An 18,153-nucleotide genomic window follows, 5' to 3' on the forward strand; every position below is an offset into this window, starting at 1 on the left:
CTTCAGATTGGGGATGGCTCGTCCTACAAGTTGCTTTCTAGAGTGTTGTATTATGGAAAGAAGGCAGAGAGAGCTCTGTTGGGCCTATAAGGGGTAGTCCGCCATAAGTTGGCCACTTCCATGAGGAGACTCAAAGCCTACACTGGTTAGACCTAGTATGTCCAGGTGAAGAAGCACAATGGCAAGCTTCTCTTGGATGCAGGGTGGCCAGGTTAATTTTGCTATTGGGCGTGACTTCCTACTTTTCAAGATGCTTGTCCCCAACACCTAAAGGTGCTCATCTTTGACCATACTCGCTCTAAGAAGGTGACCAAGTGTGCATATGTCATTACCTAAGCATGGCGATGCAATAGTCAAATATGTTACGTTTGCATTGTACTGGAAAGAGGTGATGTACTCTAAATAGTGGAATATGTTCGTACCAGATTATAGGGGTAGATTGTCCAAGCACAGCGATCAAGGTGAATGGCGAGGGGCGAGAAAATCCTCAGTGGCATGCAACACAATTAAAACGGCATGCATGGAAGTTAATCTGTGTAATTAATATAGAAATCCCAATTTTTAAGTATAGCTCCAAAAACATGATTAACCCTATAACCTGGTAGAAAGGGAGTATAAGGACCCGGTGGTGACCTAGTGTGTAGTGTAGGTAATATTAGGGTAATCATGAACTTCAGTTAATAGACATTTCTAAGTTATACTGTTATTAGGCTGGTCATAGTAGTATCATGGGTCTTAGACCCACAAAAATACTGATGTGGCATCTAATTAATGAGGAGAGACAAGATTAGAGTAACATAGGTGGATACTGTATCATAGCGCACATTACGAGAAAAGCTAATGCTAAATAGATCTTGTACACACGTTTTGTATTGGGATTCTACAAAACAATAAATTTAGAAGATTATGATACTACTCTATAATACCACCCACTATAGTGATAGTATCATAAACAAGTGTCATATACATGATACTACCTCCGTCTCAAGGAATAAGGCGCACGCGTATTCCAAGGCGAACTTTGACCATAAAAATTAAGCAACAAATTCTTGGTTATATTATATGTAATTAGTATCGTTGGATTCGTAGTGAAAAGCACTTTCTAATGATGCTAATTTCATACAAACAATCTTTATATATTTGAAGTAATTCTTAGTCAAACGAAAAGCACGTAAAACGAGGGCACCTTATTCCTTGAATCGGAGGTAGTACTACAATATGATACTATGCACTATGTTATATAGTGTTGATTGTGCCTGATGTGATACGAGGCAGACACATCATCCAATGTAGATCACAAAACACCAACAATGACGGAAGTCATCATGCATGTCACCGTCCCAATGCATTCACACCGAGTAAATGTGAGTGTGCAACGGTCAAACCATTTAACACTATAACTGAAGTCACTGAACGAGCGTTAGTTTCGGCCTTAACTTGGTCCTCCAGAGTTGTCTGTCAGTGCCCAGGAGGTGCTCAAGTATGAAATCACTTAAGATATAATGTTTTCTGTCACACAAAAAAAAGTTATTTCCATTACAAAAAATATTTCCTTTCCTTTAAACACAGAAATAGCAAGCCCATGAAGAAACTTCACATTGCTGAGAGGAACACAGCAAAGAGCTTACGATACAACTCGAAGAGGGAACCACTTCTCGCAAGTTCTTTCTGTGGGACGAAATGAGAGCACCAACACAAACAGCACTAGCAGAAATTAGTGCTTACTTCAATCTTGACTCGCGGGGGCTGGTTAGCACTTAGCAGGCAGTACCAAGAATCATCTTCAAACTGCGATAGTGCAACCAGTGATTCCGAGCTGCATGTGCTTGCCCCCGAGCCATATTTGAGTACCCAAAGGCACATACGTCTGCAGGTTGCCACCAGAGGCTTTCTCTGTCACGGATTACTCATCATTCCCGTTGTCGAAAACCCCAATGTGCTGTTTTTGCTTGTCGAAAACTGCCTTGAAGGATTGACCTTCATCACGAAGTTGCTCACTGAATCGTCGTTTTGTTTCATTGTTCACTTTATCTTTCACCCCTGTTGAATTATCTTCAGGCAAAGGGTTGGTAACCTGCAAGCAAAATGAATTTCACTATACCAAACTGGCAGAAATCTTAGACTTGGGTCTACATACAATAGCCAAAAGGAGCTAAGATCGAATAGATAAAACTGAATTAAATAGGAGGCCCGTTTCAAAAATATAGGAATACATGCAAACAAGTGATTTGTACATATACTAGCAGGTATGTCAAAATAGGCTAATAATGTATAGTAGCAGAAAGAAAGGTGCTACTAACAAAATAGTGCAGCTGCTACAGAATTAGCTGTGCGTTCGATACTAACCAAATTGTACCCTGATCCAGGTCCTATGATTAAGGATGAAGAGAGTCTTCTTTTGGCTGCACCGATAGAAAATCCACCCTTTTCAAGCTGCAAAAAAAAGGAAAAAAGATTGAAGCATAACAATAGCGGAAGATAGTATTTCCATTTTAGCCAAACAGTATACTTAACACAGATTTGAGAGAAAGAACATTAAATGGCTACAGAGCAATAAGCAACTGCAGTAGTACAGATGACATCACTTCTATTTTCGAATAATCAAGTATCTTGAAATTCAGTCACAATGCAAGAGGTCCAGTCCGAGACGACCCTGTTATTGGACCACTGCACCTGTACACAATTCTCAGGTTAAAGGTCCAGCCCGCACCTATTCAAGTAGGGAAAAGGGTAACCCTGGGTTCAACCCTTTGTTATGCACCAACTGCTGATTAGATCGCTCAAACACCTCAGTGTGAGATTAGATCGCTCTGTGTTAGAGTTGCTCGGCTGCACTAGATTTCCTAGCTGCACAAGACTACACGAGCAGCCCGAACCGTTTTTCTAGGTTTAGGGGCTCTGGCGGCGCGACTTGGCGTCTTTGGAGGCGATCTGGGGCTTGGAGACGACCAGAGGTGATCGGGGCTCCAGCACAGAGCTCGCTGGTGATCTGTTCCAGGTTTGGGGTCGCCTCTCGTGGGTTCTGCCATGGCGGAATCAAGTCCAGAGGCGGGTGCAAGCAGGGGGACGGATGGAGGCGGGGATACAGTGATCCAGGGGGTCACTTCGAAACTAGCCAGACTTGGTCTTACCGCCAGGGAGAAGAAGATCTTGGTAATGGAGGACGAGAAGGAGGATGGAGAGAATCCAGTGAAGTTTGCAGTGATGGGCAAAGTTCAATCATCCAAAAAATTCCATATCCAGACGATTGATAGTGCTCTGCGCCCACAATGGGGAAACCCTAGAGGTTTGAAATTCACCGCTAAGGGTGACAATATTTTCCTAGCGAGTATGGAGTTTGATAGAGATCGGAAGCGCATCTGGGAAGGGGCACCATGGACAGTATCTAAACATGCAGTTGTCCTAGATGATTTTGACGTTAGTATGAAGCCAACGGAGATCAAATTCAAGAGGCTTCCAATGTGGTTCAGATGTGATGATCTGCCTTTTAACTGGATGAATGAAGCACGTGGAAAAGCTATTGCGAATCAGGTTGGAGAGTTTATCAAGCTGGACCTGCATGACAATGGTTCTAGGTCTGGTTGGGGGCAGAGTTTGAGAGCTAGAGTGTGGATCGATCTGGACGAACCTCTCATGAGAGGTTTTCCGATTGAATCCAAAAAAAGGAAGACGGTAGAGTGGTACTCAATAACGTATGAACGACTGCCGTATTTCTGTTTCTCATGTGGGAGAATTGGCCACTCTGAAAATTTCTGTCCAACTCCTGCTGAAAGAAATGAGGAGGGTAAGTGTCCGTTTGATGCTTCGTTGCGCTCCGTGGAAGCAAGAACCTCAATGGCAGCAGGCAAGAACCAGAGATGACACAAAGAAGTATCCTCAAGGTCATGAGGGTGACTCTAAGGACCAGCATGATGGAGCTGGCAAAGGTAATGGAACTGACCCAAACCGGCGTTCTGACCCTAATACTAGCCATGTGAAGGATGTGGTCTCCAAGTTTAATTTCAGGGCTACGAGTGGAACCCGGGTTGGGGGTACCCAAGTGTACAAGAGAAGAGAGACTCCTAAGGTGCCGCTGGATTTGGCTTTTCCTGTTATCAGGGGCCCAAATGATGTGGTCATGTTTGAAGATGATCCAGCGGGGCAAAAGAGAAATGCTATAGTGAATTCTCCAAGCAAGGTTGCTGGTATTAGCTTCCCAGCAAAGAGAGCTAAGGGCACTGGAGAAAATGAGGAGCAGCGATCCGACACTGATATTTTGGCGGTGGCTGAGAACCAGCCCCGCCAGGATCAATGAATTGCATTAGTGCGAACTGCAGGGGACTTGGGAACAGCCTGCAGGTTCGTGAGCTTCGCGGTTTCGTGAAGCAATTTGATCCCACTTTGCTCTTCGTTATGGAGACAAAGATTTCTGGTGAGAGGACTGAAAAGTTAATTAGCACCTTCGGTTTTTCTGGAGGTTTTGTAGTTGATAGTGATGGTTTGAGTGGTGGTGTTGGGCTGTTTTGGTCGTCCGCAGTAACAGTTGATATCAAGAGTTCCAACTTACATCATATTGATGCAGTAGTTCACTGCAAGGATGGCTCGGTTCCCCATGGCGTTTCACAGATTTTTATGGAGAATCTCGCAGGGAGAACAGACACCTTTCGTGGACTTTGATGAGGAGGTTACACCAGCTCCGAGATCTTCCGTGGTCGTGCGAGTGGTGATTTTAATGAAACACCGTATAGCTCTGAGCATTTCAGTGAGCATGACAGGGAAGAATGGCAGATGAGGGCGTTCAGAGAAGTAACCGAGGACTGTGGTCTACAAGATCTTGGATTTTCGGGCCTGCCTTATACATGGGATAATAGACAGGAGGGGAGTTCTAATGTCAAGGCAAGAATTGATCGGGCATTTGGCAATGCGTCTCTTCTGAATATGTTCCAGGTAGTTAAAGTTAAGCATATTAGTGTAGTTCAGTCTGATCACTGTATGATCCATACTGATTTAAGGAAGCACATCAATCACCGTCCCTTGGGAAGGAAAGCCTTTAAATATGAAAATGTCTGGCAAACCCATGGTGATTATGATAAAGTGGTAGTGGACCTTTGGCAGAAAGCTGAGAGAGGGGTCGGCCTGAAGGGGTTTTCAAAAACACTTGCAAGTTTGCAGAGTGGTCTGTCGTCCTGGGGTACACCAACTTTTGGAGATTTCAAAAAGAAACTGAGTAACTTGAGAAGGGAGCTAGACCGGGTACGGAGGATTTCTGTGGGTCGTGGTCCAACTTTGGAAGAGAAACGAATCATGGAGAGCATCAATGAGGTTCTTATTCAAGAAGAAATTTGGATTAAGCAAAGATCTCGTGTCAACTGGCTTAAGTCAGGTGATCGCAATACTGCTTATTTTCATGCGTTTGCTTCTCAGCGTAAAAGAATAAATTCAATCTCTACCCTCCAGCGTGAGGATGGATCTTGGTGTGATGATGCTGAGGAGATCAAAGAGGAGGTTCAGGGGTTCTATAAAAACCTGTATACCTCAGAGGGAGCTCCTGAAATGCAGGGACTTCTTGATTTAGTAAATGAGAAGGTGCTGCAAGAAGACAAGGCTAATATGCTGATTTTACAGAAGAGGAAGTCAAGAAGGCTCTTTTTCAAATGCATCCTTCAAAGGCACCAGGTGTTGATGGTTTCACCGCTGGTTTTTATCAACGGCACTAGGAACTAGTTGGTCCGGAGCTATGTGCTGCAGTGATTGGTTTTCTTAATGGAGGTGATATGCCGGAGGAGATTAATGATTCCGCGATAACTCTTATTCCGGAGGTTAGAAATCCCCAGTCCATCAAACAATATAGGCCTATTTCGTTATGCACTGTTCTTTACAAGATAGCTACTAAATGTGTGGCAAACCGAATGAGGCCAGTTCTCGAATACACTATTAGCCAAGAGCAGAGTGCCTTTGTGCCAGGAAGATTGATTAGTGATAATGCTCTGGTTGCTTTTGAGTGTGTGCATGCAATGAAGAGAAAAAAGAAGCGGAAAAAGGGTCATTGTGCAGTAAAGTTGGATATGATGAAAGCATATGATCGTGTGGAGTGGCCCTTTGTTGAAGCAATATTGTCTAAACTTGGTTTCCCTCCTCGTTTAGTGCAGCTGAACCACCTGATACAATTCAGCATTACCGGGACCTGAAGAGCTGGCTGCTAGGTTGGCTTGGGAGGCTGGGGCAGAAGGAGTTGCCATTGGCGATGATGTTGCTATCCCAGCTCTGGTTTGCGAGGAATGAGGCCAGGCACTCATTGAGTGTCGAAAGTCCTGACAGTACTGTGAGAAGGACCATGTTTCTGACCGAAGAATGGGCAGCGACGGCGCAGTCCAGGGTAACGGCCAAACCGTCTCCACCTTGCAAATGGTCTGTCCCTGCAACAGGTTGGCACAAGGCGAATACAGATGGTGCTATGCCCTTGAGTGGAGCTTATGGAGGTGGCGGTGTGGTCCTTCGGGATCACCATGGAGGCTTTGTGGCTGGAGCCTGCCATTTTTTCCCCTCTGTGTGCGATGCCGAGAGGACTGAGCTCCTAGCATGTCGCCGAGGAGTACTCCTTGCTCGCGAAATGGGAGTCGCCAAGCCGGTGCTGGGAAACGAGACGAGCATGGGGGCGGTAGCTAAGTTGCAGTCGAAGGAGGTGGACAGGTCGATTCATGGGCCGTTGGTCGAGGAGATTAAGCTTCTCTTGCGAGGTTTTGCTGATCACTCGGTTCAGCATGTGCGGCGAGCTTGCAATGGTGCTGCGCATAAATTAGCGAAAGATGGCTGTGAGAATAAGCGTTGTAATTCGTGGATCGGGGTACCCCCGGAGTATCTTGTAAACTCTCTGGCATGGGATGATGCCATGATTTGAATAAAGATGCAGCCATTGATCTAAAAAAAAAAAAAAAAAAAAAGATTATGAAGTGTGTATCATCTGTCAAGTTTTCAGTTAAAGTGAATGGTGGTCTTCTTGAGCCTTTTATCCCTTCACGTGGAATCAGGCAGGGAGACCCAATGTCCCCTTATTTGTTCTTGGCTTGTGCAGAAGGTTTGACGGCTCTGATACATCATTATAATTCTGGTTTTATTGATAGGGATGTCCGGGTGTGCCATAGATCACCATGGATCTCTCATCTTTTATTCGCTGATGATAGTTTGATATTCATTAATGCGAATGGAGCTAGTGCTGCTAGACTAAATGAAATCCTGGATATATATCATTTGGCAGAAAGTTAACAAGGAGAAGAGTGCTATTTTCTCGTCCTTGTACATCAGAGACTAATAGAGTGGCAGTGAAGCAACATCTGAACATTCAGACTGAAGCATTCAGTGAGAAATACTTGGGGCTGCCTACTGCTATTGGGAAGCTAACTAGTGAGGCCTTTGAGTATATTACTGAAAGTGCAAGAAGTAGTGTGAGTGGATGGGCTGAAAAGAATCTTTCTTATTCAGGTAAAGAAGCGTTATTGAAATCTGTGATTCAAGCTAAGCCGATCCATGGTATGAGTTGTTTCCTGCTTTCCAAAGGCTCGTGTAAGAAGTTTACTTCTGTTATGGGAAAATTTTGGTGGAGTGGAAATTTAGATAAAAGATCTATGCATTGGTTAGCCTGGGATAAACTGGCTGTTCCAAAATCCGAAGGAGGAATGGGATTCCGTGATATGCAGGCTTTTAATGTAGCGCTGCTAGGTAAACAGGCTTGGAGAATTATTATGAAACCGGATTCTTTGTGCTCTCAAGTCCTGCGGACAAGATATCTTCATAATCAGGAATTAATGGATGCTTCTGCTCAAAGGGCAGCATCTAGGACCTGGAAGGCGATTTTGGCGGGAAGAGAGGCTTTGAAACTGGGGCTTATAAAGCGAGTAGGCTCGGGCCAGTCAATCTCAATTTGGGAGGATAACTGGCTACCGAACTCTGCTACAATGAGGCCGATGGGCCGGTTGGAAGACACTGATCTTGTCATGGTTAATGAGTTGATGACAGGGAACCATGAGTGGAATGAGCAACTAATTCGCGAGCTTTTCTTTGCTCCTGATGCTGATTCGATAATGAGTATTTCTCTAAGAAGCTCAATGGGTGATGATTGGTTAGCGTGGTCGAAGGAGAAATCTGGGATATATACTGTGCGATCTGCGTATAGAGCCTTGATGGAGGCACGCCAGTTGGAGGAGGCCAGAAATGACGCTTCTGTGTCGTCTTCATCTGATAATGATGTTGATGTGTGGAAAAGGCTGTGGAAACTTCCAGTAGTACCAAAGGTGCGTGTCTTTTGGTGGCGAATTCTTCGAGGTTTTTACTCGATTATAGGACTTTGTCACGGCGACATATAATGGAGAATAGCACCTGTGCTCGTGTAAGGCTGAATACGAAGATGTGATGCATGCACTGATTGAGTGCAGTCATGCAAAGTTATTCTGGGAGGCGGCTAAGGGACTTCTTTTGGTTAAGCTTCCAAGGCTACACCCGTTAACTTGGGCGAAAGATATACTTTGTGAGAAAGCTTTCAGCCAAAAGGAGAGAGCTATTATAATTTCAGTAATGTACTCAATTTGGTCATCAAGGAATAATCTTACTCACGGTGAAGCTGGCTTTAATCCAGCCAAGTCGATTGAGTTGGTGAAGGAGACTTTGCAGACTTTAGAGCTTCCAAGGGAGAATCCTAAGCCTATTAGGCTGGTTGCTAGGTGACAGAGACTTACAGATGGTTTTGTGAAAATAAATTCAGATGGGGCATTCAATGTCAGCGATAACTTGGCTGCAAGTGGTGTAGTTGCTCGTGAGGGTTTGTTATATAGGGGTGCCATGGGTAAAACGTACCGTGGTATTTCTGATCCTCTGATCATTGAGACTCTTGCACTAAGAGATGTTGTTACTTATGTAAGGGACAGAGGGTTTAGTAGAGTTGTCTTTGAAGTGGACTCTGAAAATCTGGTTCATCTTTGGCACAATAGAGCGACAGATCGTTCTATGGTCAAGAATGTTTTAGATGAGATTAGTGAGCTGAGTGTGTTTTTCACAGTTTTTAGCTTATGTCATGCTCGTCGCGAGGCTAACCAGGCAGCTCATTCTTGTGCAAAATTTGCAAGTATTCAAGATGGGTTGTTTTCCTGGGATGCTGAGCCACCTGCTTTCTTAGTTCACAGCCTACAGACTGATTGTAATGGTGTGTGAATGGCGGCTGCAAGTTTTTGACGCACTCTTTTCCTTACCAGGGTATCTAAGGGGACTGGAAGGTTTTTAATGAGGCGGCTTGCTAGCTTTAATATATTGATTCTCAAAAAAAAAAGACTACACGAGCTACAAAGAAACTACAGAACTAGCTCCAGCTCCGTAACTGTAGAATCTGAATTTTCTGGCCATAATAACTCTGACAACAGGTTAAAGAAAACTGACAATGAATTCCCAAGAGAATACATCACTGTCCCATACGCACAGAAGCAAACTATCCCTTCATTATAATTCTTTGAACGCAAATATTTCACTTGATTCAATAAAATCTTCAATACCACACTTTGTAGATAAGTACCAAAAACTGAATTTGCAATAGAAATTAGAACACCGATCATTGGGAGGAACATTTGACAACCAAGAGGACGACGGCAGATCGGGAAGGACAGACCGGGGATGGAGAGGCAGGCACAGGAGAGAGCCGCTACTGGAGAAGGAGGGTAGGGGACGGCGTGAGCTCGGGGCGCTCACCGGCTGCGACCGTTTCCCGTAGCTTTCCGGCCACGGCCGAGTTGCCCTACTCCGGGGGCCGGCGAATTGCCGTGCTCCGGCGGTGGGAATGGCTTGGAGATCAGCGGGAAATCATATGGATGATACAACCAGGAGCTGTGCCGGTGGCTTGCAAGCGCTTGGCGCGGCACGGCGGCGGCCGTCTGCGTGCTCTAGAGGCGAAGGAAGAGGTGCGGATCGATCCTAGGGTCGAACGGGTGAGATTCTTGTTGGACCTAAATTTTTACGGGCCGGACCTTTACCCTAATGGTAACAGAATCTAGGTTAGGACCAGCAGGTCAGTGGGCCGAACCGGAACCGTTGAATCTATAAAATTCAGTAACTAAATCAAAATTATCCAACTAATCTAAGAGTATTTTAAGAATGATTTTTTTTATGTAGTGCAGAGAAACAGGTGCAGCCAAGGATCAGCATATATAAAGCCAACAAAAAAAAATCTTGCAGTGCAGCTAAGGATCAGCATATAAAGCAAAAAAAATATGTTTTTCTTGCAGTGCAGCCAAGGATCAGCATTTAAGCCAAAACAACATATTGAGCTTTCACTAAATCAAAATTCATACCTGATCACCCCAAGTAAGTGTTTTTCGACGAGTGCCATATGTCTGGGCCAGCCCAGAAAGAGCATGTGTACTTCCATCTGCATGCTTGGACTTCTCTGTATCCTCGTCAAAATCTTTTGACCATTTACTATGTCCTAGCTCCTTAATGTCATCTAGTTCTTCTTCATCAGATGAGTCCCACTTGTCCCCTGGTATTAAGAAAATCAACCCATATAAAACTACATGATAAAGTTGACTAATATACTGCTAACAATGTATCTAGCAAGGTATTCCCTCCGTCCACAAATAAGCGACTCAAATTTGTCTAGATTTGCATGTATCTACACACAAATGCGTACTTGCAAAGCTAGACAAATCTGACTCACTTATTTGTGGACGGAGGGAGTATCAAGCAAGGTGCCAGACCACACATTTTATACAAGAAATAAGTATGGTTCTACTCAAACAGGAAAAAAAAAAGACACCAAGCCCTTTGATTCTACAACAACAATACATTCATGATGGTGCTATAACTTAACAACCATAGCTTCGCAATAGTACCAAGCTTATCGGGTAATTCAAATCCAGTAAGCTCGTTTCACAACAGATTTAATTCATTGCTGCACACTCCAACGCACGCCTGTGGTTTCAGATAAGTGTTGGTTCAGATCCGTGGTCCACTGTTTTTGCTGGAAGAAGAGAACCTAGTTCATAGTTTCAGAGAACCTAGTTCATGGTTTCAGAGAACCTAGCTGTTTGGTTGTCTTTAATCTCATAAAATTATAAGCTATTTAGCGCATCATAATTTCACAGGCCATCCACCTTTCTATTGCGGGAGAGTTTGTCTGACAAGGCAGGTTTAATAAGTCTATCAAATACTTAATCCTGCCTAGCTAGGCTAGATAGGCAATAATGTGGATGAGCAGGAGATCCAAACAATGCCCAGGTTAGTTGGATTGTCTAACTAAGGTTGACTAGGGACAATGTGGTAGTACTTGTTTCATTCCTACAATGCCAGCTCTGGGTTGACAAGATGTATACAGCCACTGAAAAGACAAGTCAAACTAAAGGGCTTTCTACACTTTTTTATTTGAAGGAAAGGCTTTAGGGCATGAACAATGGTTGATAAGACTGTCTTATCTTAATCCCTCCACGTAATCTAGATATAACAATAAAACATGATGTACAATGGACTATTTTTAGTTTTATCTCTAGTGATGAGACATCCCTAAATATATGGAGAAGACAAACCTCTTTTTTCTATTTCTCTCTCCTCCACATCATCAATTATCCTAGGTGGCATTGCTAAGATATAACCATTGTACATGCCCTTATACACTTGGGAGTACAGAATAAATACTTCACACGACTTCCTCAAAATATTGATAGGTTAATGGTAAGATAAATTGTGACCAAACACCAAGGATATGTCATCAATATATACCTCGATCAGGTACATCATCAGGTATAGCCTTCTTTGAGTCTTCAGCCTCAGTGCTAACTGATGTGTCATTGGCATTATCGCTATCTTCTGTGTCCATATCAACCTATTTGACATACAAAGATCATGAGAAAGCTGTCTGTTCAGAAATGACTGGTGAAGTAGTGTTACCTCTTGTATAGAATGTTCACGAAGATTGTCATCATGGAATAGAGACTGAAGATAAAAAGTTCAAATGATTAGAAAATGATCAACTATGAATGTAATGTAAGGTCTTAACTGCAAGACATAATAATACTCCCAAGAACATACGTGGGTGTCTAGTCGCAGATATAGTGGTGGAGCCTCCTCCCAGTCAGCTGCCATCTTTTTGATATTATCCAATGTAAACCCATGAACATTCCTAGCAGCACATCCCTATATAATTCACAAGATATCAAAGACAATCTACACTGTATCGCCTTTAAGTAATGATGATGACGAGGAAGCGCAGTGTTCTACAAAGCACATAATTTTTAATGGAAATGCACGACACAAGGAATCCATTTTAAGTAAATTTTATATAACACGCGTATTACCAAGCAACAATACTAAGAAAAGTTTCACCAACATTCACATATTTATCACATCTATTATAGAACTGCATTTTCAAGATGTGTCTACTCTACCTATGGACTACAAGCCCATTCAAGGTGTATGCATTTGACTTGAAGCTTTCTACAGTCGTAAATGATTATATCATATAGTTTCATATCGATAAGCATAACGAGGCGAGTGCTGGCAAGATTTATCAGCCTGATATATATCTATATCCCACAACTTCAGGCATGTATTTCATCAGCACTGCATATGGACAGTCCATACGCTTACAAATTATACCAAAAAAGATAATTGGTGAGTTTTTAGAACTGAGGTTTCATGGTTTATTTAACAAAGATAGTCCTGGTAGCTGCATGAAGCAGCTTAAATACGTATTCCACAACAAGTTAAGCACCTTTTATTATGTGATATTTGAAAACTTACTGTTGGATCCTTATATGGTGCCTCCAGCAAGTACACCTCATAGCCAGATCTCTACAAAAGAAAACAGAATCAGTAAGGTTACTATGAAAACATAATTATAAAATAGATCAAAGACAATCACAATTCAGATAATAAAATCCAAACAATGAGTAGAGTAATAGGGTGCCTCCTCAAATGCATAGGACACTGTCCAGCAAGGTTTGGACAAATTAGTCTACTGAAAGTCATGAAAATTTCAACTGACCGTTGCCCATGTACCATCCAAATTCTAAAGTAGTGCTGCTAAGAAATTACAAGCCAAAGCCAAAAAAACACATAAACATCCAACAATACTGAATTCCTTACAGACAACTAAACAGTTGATTCTTGGTATATACAATGAAGACAGTGACAAAACCCTTGGAACCACATGTTTGATGGCTATGACGCAAACCATGTAAAAATGTAAAGCATGCTCCTGTATGTGGTTAACTGCATACAGGAAACAGAAACAGCTAGCATATGCATCCACAGTGGTAAACAAACACATCTACACTGGCACACCCTTGGAATGTTTGATGGATATGACACAAACCATGTAAAAATGTAAAGCATGCTCCTGTATATGGTTAACTGAACACAGAAAACAGAAACAGCTAGTACATACTCCCTCCGTTCCAAAATAATTGTCACAACTTTTTCTAGATACTGATGTATCTACACACAAAAATGTGTCTATATACATCCGAATCTAGACAAAGTTATGACGCTTATTTTGGAACGGAGGGAATACATCCACAGTGGTAAACAAACACACATGTACACTGGCACTCCATTTAGAAGAAAGACCAGAAGAGAGAGAGAGAGAGAGAGAGAGAGAGAGAGAGAGAGAGAGAGAGGGGGGGAGGGAGGGAGAGTTCTATGGAATAATTGGCATCTACTACTTTCTATAGCATTGCATAATTTTATGCCTGTCATGGTATACCATACTACCTATGTGAAGGGGGCAGCTAACACAAGAACAACTCTAGTAGGGAGCAAAAACACATTTCCGAAGAAAGAGGAAGGAAAGAAGATCACCATTGAATTAAATTAGGACACTGACATGAAATATGCAATTTCAAAATAGTAAAATACATCTTGAGTACTTCCGATTGCCAGTTGGCCCTAAAACATGATTTTAGACCAGGAATACCTCTCATGTTCTCAAAAAAAAATGGCGTTGAACACGCCTCAGGAGTTTAAATGTTTAAGCAAAGCTCCAGGTAAGCAAAGTAAATTCTCGCAGTTGACGCAACAGAGACTGAGGATTTACCTTCGCGCTTGCCCAAAATTGAGCAAAATCGGCTACCCGCAGATTGCGGTCATCCACTAAAACGGCCAGGGATACCAGCAATAAACAAGTCAGTTACCAAAATCCAGCATCCGCCATTGGTGAAAATAAAGGCATCTCCTGGTGCATAACCATTGCATGTCGCAACGACCAACTAAAATGTTGCTTAATTGAATGTTTTAAATAGTACAGAAAATAAACTCCTGCGGCAAATGGGTACCCAACCACTATCTAGGTAACCAAGGTCATAACTACCAGAAAACTGACAACTAATCATTTGATAATTAATAGAAAACAGAGTTTCTATTGTGGAGGAAACCATTTGATTGTCAAAGTAAGATGTCTATGGATCTATGATAGAAAAAGAATAGGCAGGGGGCTCATTCAACACTCCATGAAATTTACAAGCAAGGACAATACATGACAGAGAATGTAATCATGCAAGGCGAATCCCACCATAACAGTTACCGTCAATGTGAATGTTAAAGTCATCATAAAGCATGTTGCATCATTTAACAATATTGAAAATAACTTCATACCGATCACAAATGTGAAATTCCCTTCATCAAGGGTCTTCCTAAACGCATTCAACATGCTTGATCTGTATGTCTGTTAAATGGAAAAGAAATTAGACTTATTATGGTGGAGCTTTTCTCTTACAAAGGCAGCTGATGTACGAGGCTCCTATCCACAAGCCAGCTAAGGGCTCTTGTAGGGAAACCATATTTCGAAAAGAAAAATCTTAATGTTGATGTTATCAAATACATAATACTTACAATCATTGTTAGCATTAAATATCTTATTCTCTAGACATGCATTGACATCCATAGTTCAACAAATAAGAAGTATACCCTCTGTCCTAAAATAACTGACTCAACTTTTTTCTAGATACGGATGTAAATACACCTAAAAATGCGTCTAGATACATCCATTTATTTTGGGAGGGAGGTAGTACATAAGGTTCATTGTATCCATGACTATTTTTGCATGTTTCTTAATTGAACAGGATCCGAATAATTGGCAAGTAAGCTCAACATGAAAGAAAGGTAGTAATCAACAAGAGCAAATGAGTTGCATCACCTCCTCCATCTCAGGTTCATAACAATATTCAATTACTTTCTTGGTCAAATGTTTCCGTCCTTTGGATGCAGTAGAAGATTTAGACCCTTCAGCACCTTCAACCTTTTAAGAGCAATTCAGCAGTAACATAATGAGCATTTTAGTTTAACCTGAGAAATAAATTTGTGTCCACTGTCCAGTTTCTTCTGACCTTCTCAACCTCAATCATGAAATATTCATCCATCGAGTGAATTCTGGGTGCACTTCCACCACTCTCAACTTCAAGATCACGCAATGCCTTCGCAAGGTAGCTCTTTCCACTACCTACAAGTTATACATGTCAGAAATGTAATAGTTGTAAAGCGCAGATATCAAGTGGCTTGACCCAATCAGGAATAAAGATAAGCGTGTGTACAATTAAACAATAATACTACATAGATTGCAAATGAAATAGGACGCCCAAGCTTTTTGCAATAAATATATCATGTCACTGGGTACTAAATTCTTTCATCTAAACAGTGTCGAAGCTTTAGTATTGTATTGGTGGAGAAAGTTAGACAGCTTTGATTGTACTTCACTATGAAAGTACAGATATGCAAATGTAGGGAGTAGGAAGTTCATCATTCATATTGTTGTTTGTTCTATTGAGATTCTATCAAATACAGGCTCAGTTTGCTATTGCTGAACTTATTTTATAACAAAGGAAGGAAAAGGTTGGTTGGCAAAGAGAAATAGGCAAAAGCTGGATTGCCATAATCCACCTCAATGCCAAACTTAGACAGAGTATAATTTGTTTAAAAAATCAGGAACTCTTGCGTAAATAATGTACCCTGCAGTGATGTATATGTAAGAAAGACAAAGCCCACTCTTTAAACTTATAAGACAACGTGAACATTGGAACAGTGTTAGGTCACTGGTCATGGCAATATATCTCACACCTGATGTCATTGTACTGAGTCTAGAAAACAGCCAAGTGTAATGAGGAGGATGCACATTGCCAACATTGTTGAAGTTAACAATTAGACTGATTAATGACTAATACAAAACATTAACGATGGTTATGAAAGAACCTGGAAGCCCTCGCATGATGATAACAATATGATCAGGGCGTGAAGCCCGAAGGGGCAGCCTGAACAAGTCACATGCATTAACGATATTGGATTTTACATCGTTAAAAGAATGTTTCTCTTGTGCTAGTCTTCCATCCCCCAAATGCTGCTCCGAGTGTGGTTGATATATCAAATCTAACCCCTGCAGAAACACGCACATACATAACAGTTAATACTTCTGACTTCAGAGTGGGCACTAATGCGCTATAAGCAAAGCATACAAGTGCATGGAGAGGAGGAAATGAACCTCGTTGTGGTTGGGTCCATTGTAACTATTTGTGTTCGACATTGCGTGGGATTGATGTTTTAAAGTGTGACCACTAGGAGGATGTGAGGTAGTAGCCGGAGAACTGGAAAGGACAGGAAACAGCGACGAATCTGCTGCCCGCGGAGGTGGCATGGCATGGTAATCCGGGGGAGAAGGCGCAGGGGGGTCCGGTGGTGGCGGCGGCACAACACCACCGGCATGAGAACGCCACTCGCGGGAATCGTAATGGTTCCCTGCTTCAGCATGTTGAGGCGCCGAAGGAAGTGGTGGAGCACCGGGCGGTGCATCCGGGTGAAACTGACGGCGGTCGAAATAGCTCTCCTGAGATCCTCCTACAGGCGCAAAACCTGAATCGAAGGCGCTATGCCTATCAAACGGCATCGGCGGTGGAGGTGGCATCCTTCTGACGAGATCGTAGTAGGCGAAATTCCCTCCCTGCGCGTAAGGGTTGTTATAGTTTTGAGGAGGAGGAGGAGGAGGATAGCCTCTATCCCCTCCATAGCCGAAACCATCGGGTGGGTACGGCTCGCCATGCCACTGCGTGGGCGGCAGCTGAGGGCGGCCATGGCCATGCTCCCGGATCAGGCCGAGCAGCCGGCCGCCCTCCACGGAAGCCCTGCCCGGCATCGGCGGAGTGGGAGCGGCGTACGGATCGAACGGAGGCGCGTCGCCCACGCGCATCCGCTTGTGGGGGCCTTCCATGTCGAGGAGATCGTAGGGGTGCGGCCCCGGAGGAGCCCACATCGGCGGCGGCGGCGGTGGCGGGTGGAAGGGCGCGTGGTACTGCGGCGGCGGAGGAGGGGGCGGCGGGTGGAGGTCGTAGGGGAAGGGGTGGGGCGGGAGAGGAGGAGGAGGGGGGCAGAAGGGGAAGTGGGGCGCGGCGCAGACGGGGCAGAGGTCCCCGGCTGGGAACCGCCATGGATGGTCCATGAGGAGGTGGCCGCCTGGGTTTGGCGGTGCAGGGTTTTGGGGAAGAGCCGAGGAGGGGAGGAAGGAAGAGCTGAGGCTTGCTTCGAGAAAGTTCGAGAAAGTTCTCTGGGTTTCTGCAGATGGCTGCGCCGGTTGGGGACGGGGCGAGAAGCCGAACAGAGAGGGCCTGCGCAGCGCAGCTGCTGCCAGGGAAGACGACCTCGAGCTGGTCCTGTTTTGTGCGCAGAACACCCTCAAAGAGTCGTAATTTGTAGCGTACGTTTGGACAAGGACCTCAGCTGATTCAAATCAGTTTTGGACTTTTGGGCAATATTTGTGCATAGCAATGATTTAATAAGTTCAGATCTAAAAATTGTGAAAATGTATAAAATCATAAGTTCTTTTGTTAATTTTTTGACCTAAAGCCTTTTGTGTCATGTGAGGTTGTATAAATCTATCTGTTGTTTTCCACATTGTAGTTAATATGGAATTGAGGATATACACTTTTTACAACCAACATTATCATTACATAAGTTTGATCCTCAAAATTTTATATGCTATGTTATATTCGAGGTTTCTTAATGAAGTTTGATATCATTAGATTACATATGGTTTTGGTACCAAAATATAAGCAACCATATTTTACTTGTAATAATTACCTTATGTTCAAGTAAATATTCCATCAATCGAGGTGGTGACTAAAATCATGTCTTGCGCAGATTATAAGGGCGAGACAAATATGTTTC

General features: G+C 43.1%; 1 protein-coding gene across 1 annotated transcript; it reads right to left on the minus strand.

Moving 5' to 3' along the window:
* Positions 1–1,401: 1,401 nt before the first annotated feature.
* LOC124692022 (YLP motif-containing protein 1-like) lies at positions 1,402–17,610 on the minus strand. Its single transcript, XM_047225319.1, has 13 exons — positions 16,478–17,610; positions 16,192–16,372; positions 15,333–15,445; positions 15,143–15,244; positions 14,602–14,671; positions 14,045–14,100; positions 12,751–12,801; positions 12,040–12,144; positions 11,899–11,943; positions 11,731–11,833; positions 10,308–10,495; positions 2,347–2,433; positions 1,402–2,074 (listed from the first exon to the last, which is right to left on the minus strand). Exons 1-13 carry the CDS (start codon positions 17,426–17,428, stop codon positions 1,904–1,906), a joined length of 2,223 nt encoding a protein of 740 aa, XP_047081275.1. The 5' UTR covers positions 17,429–17,610; the 3' UTR covers positions 1,402–1,903.
* Between the last annotated feature and the right edge of the window lie 543 nt (positions 17,611–18,153).

Source organism: Lolium rigidum, chromosome 2 (genome assembly GCF_022539505.1).
Source record: "Lolium rigidum isolate FL_2022 chromosome 2, APGP_CSIRO_Lrig_0.1, whole genome shotgun sequence".
Classification (NCBI taxonomy): domain Eukaryota; kingdom Viridiplantae; phylum Streptophyta; class Magnoliopsida; order Poales; family Poaceae; genus Lolium; species Lolium rigidum.

Bases quoted from the DNA above. Each gene is read 5' to 3' on its own strand.
- LOC124692022 (XM_047225319.1), bottom strand. From the start codon at position 17,428: ATGGACCATCCATGGCGGTTCCCAGCCGGGGACCTCTGCCCCGTCTGC. The intron at 14,672-15,142 runs GTGATGCAACTC...TCCATTTAACAG, and splicing joins ATGAACCTGAGATGGAGGAG to ACATACAGATCAAGCATGTT. The intron at 2,075-2,346 runs GTTAGTATCGAA...TTTTGCTTGCAG, and splicing joins CTGGATCAGGGTACAATTTG to GTTACCAACCCTTTGCCTGA.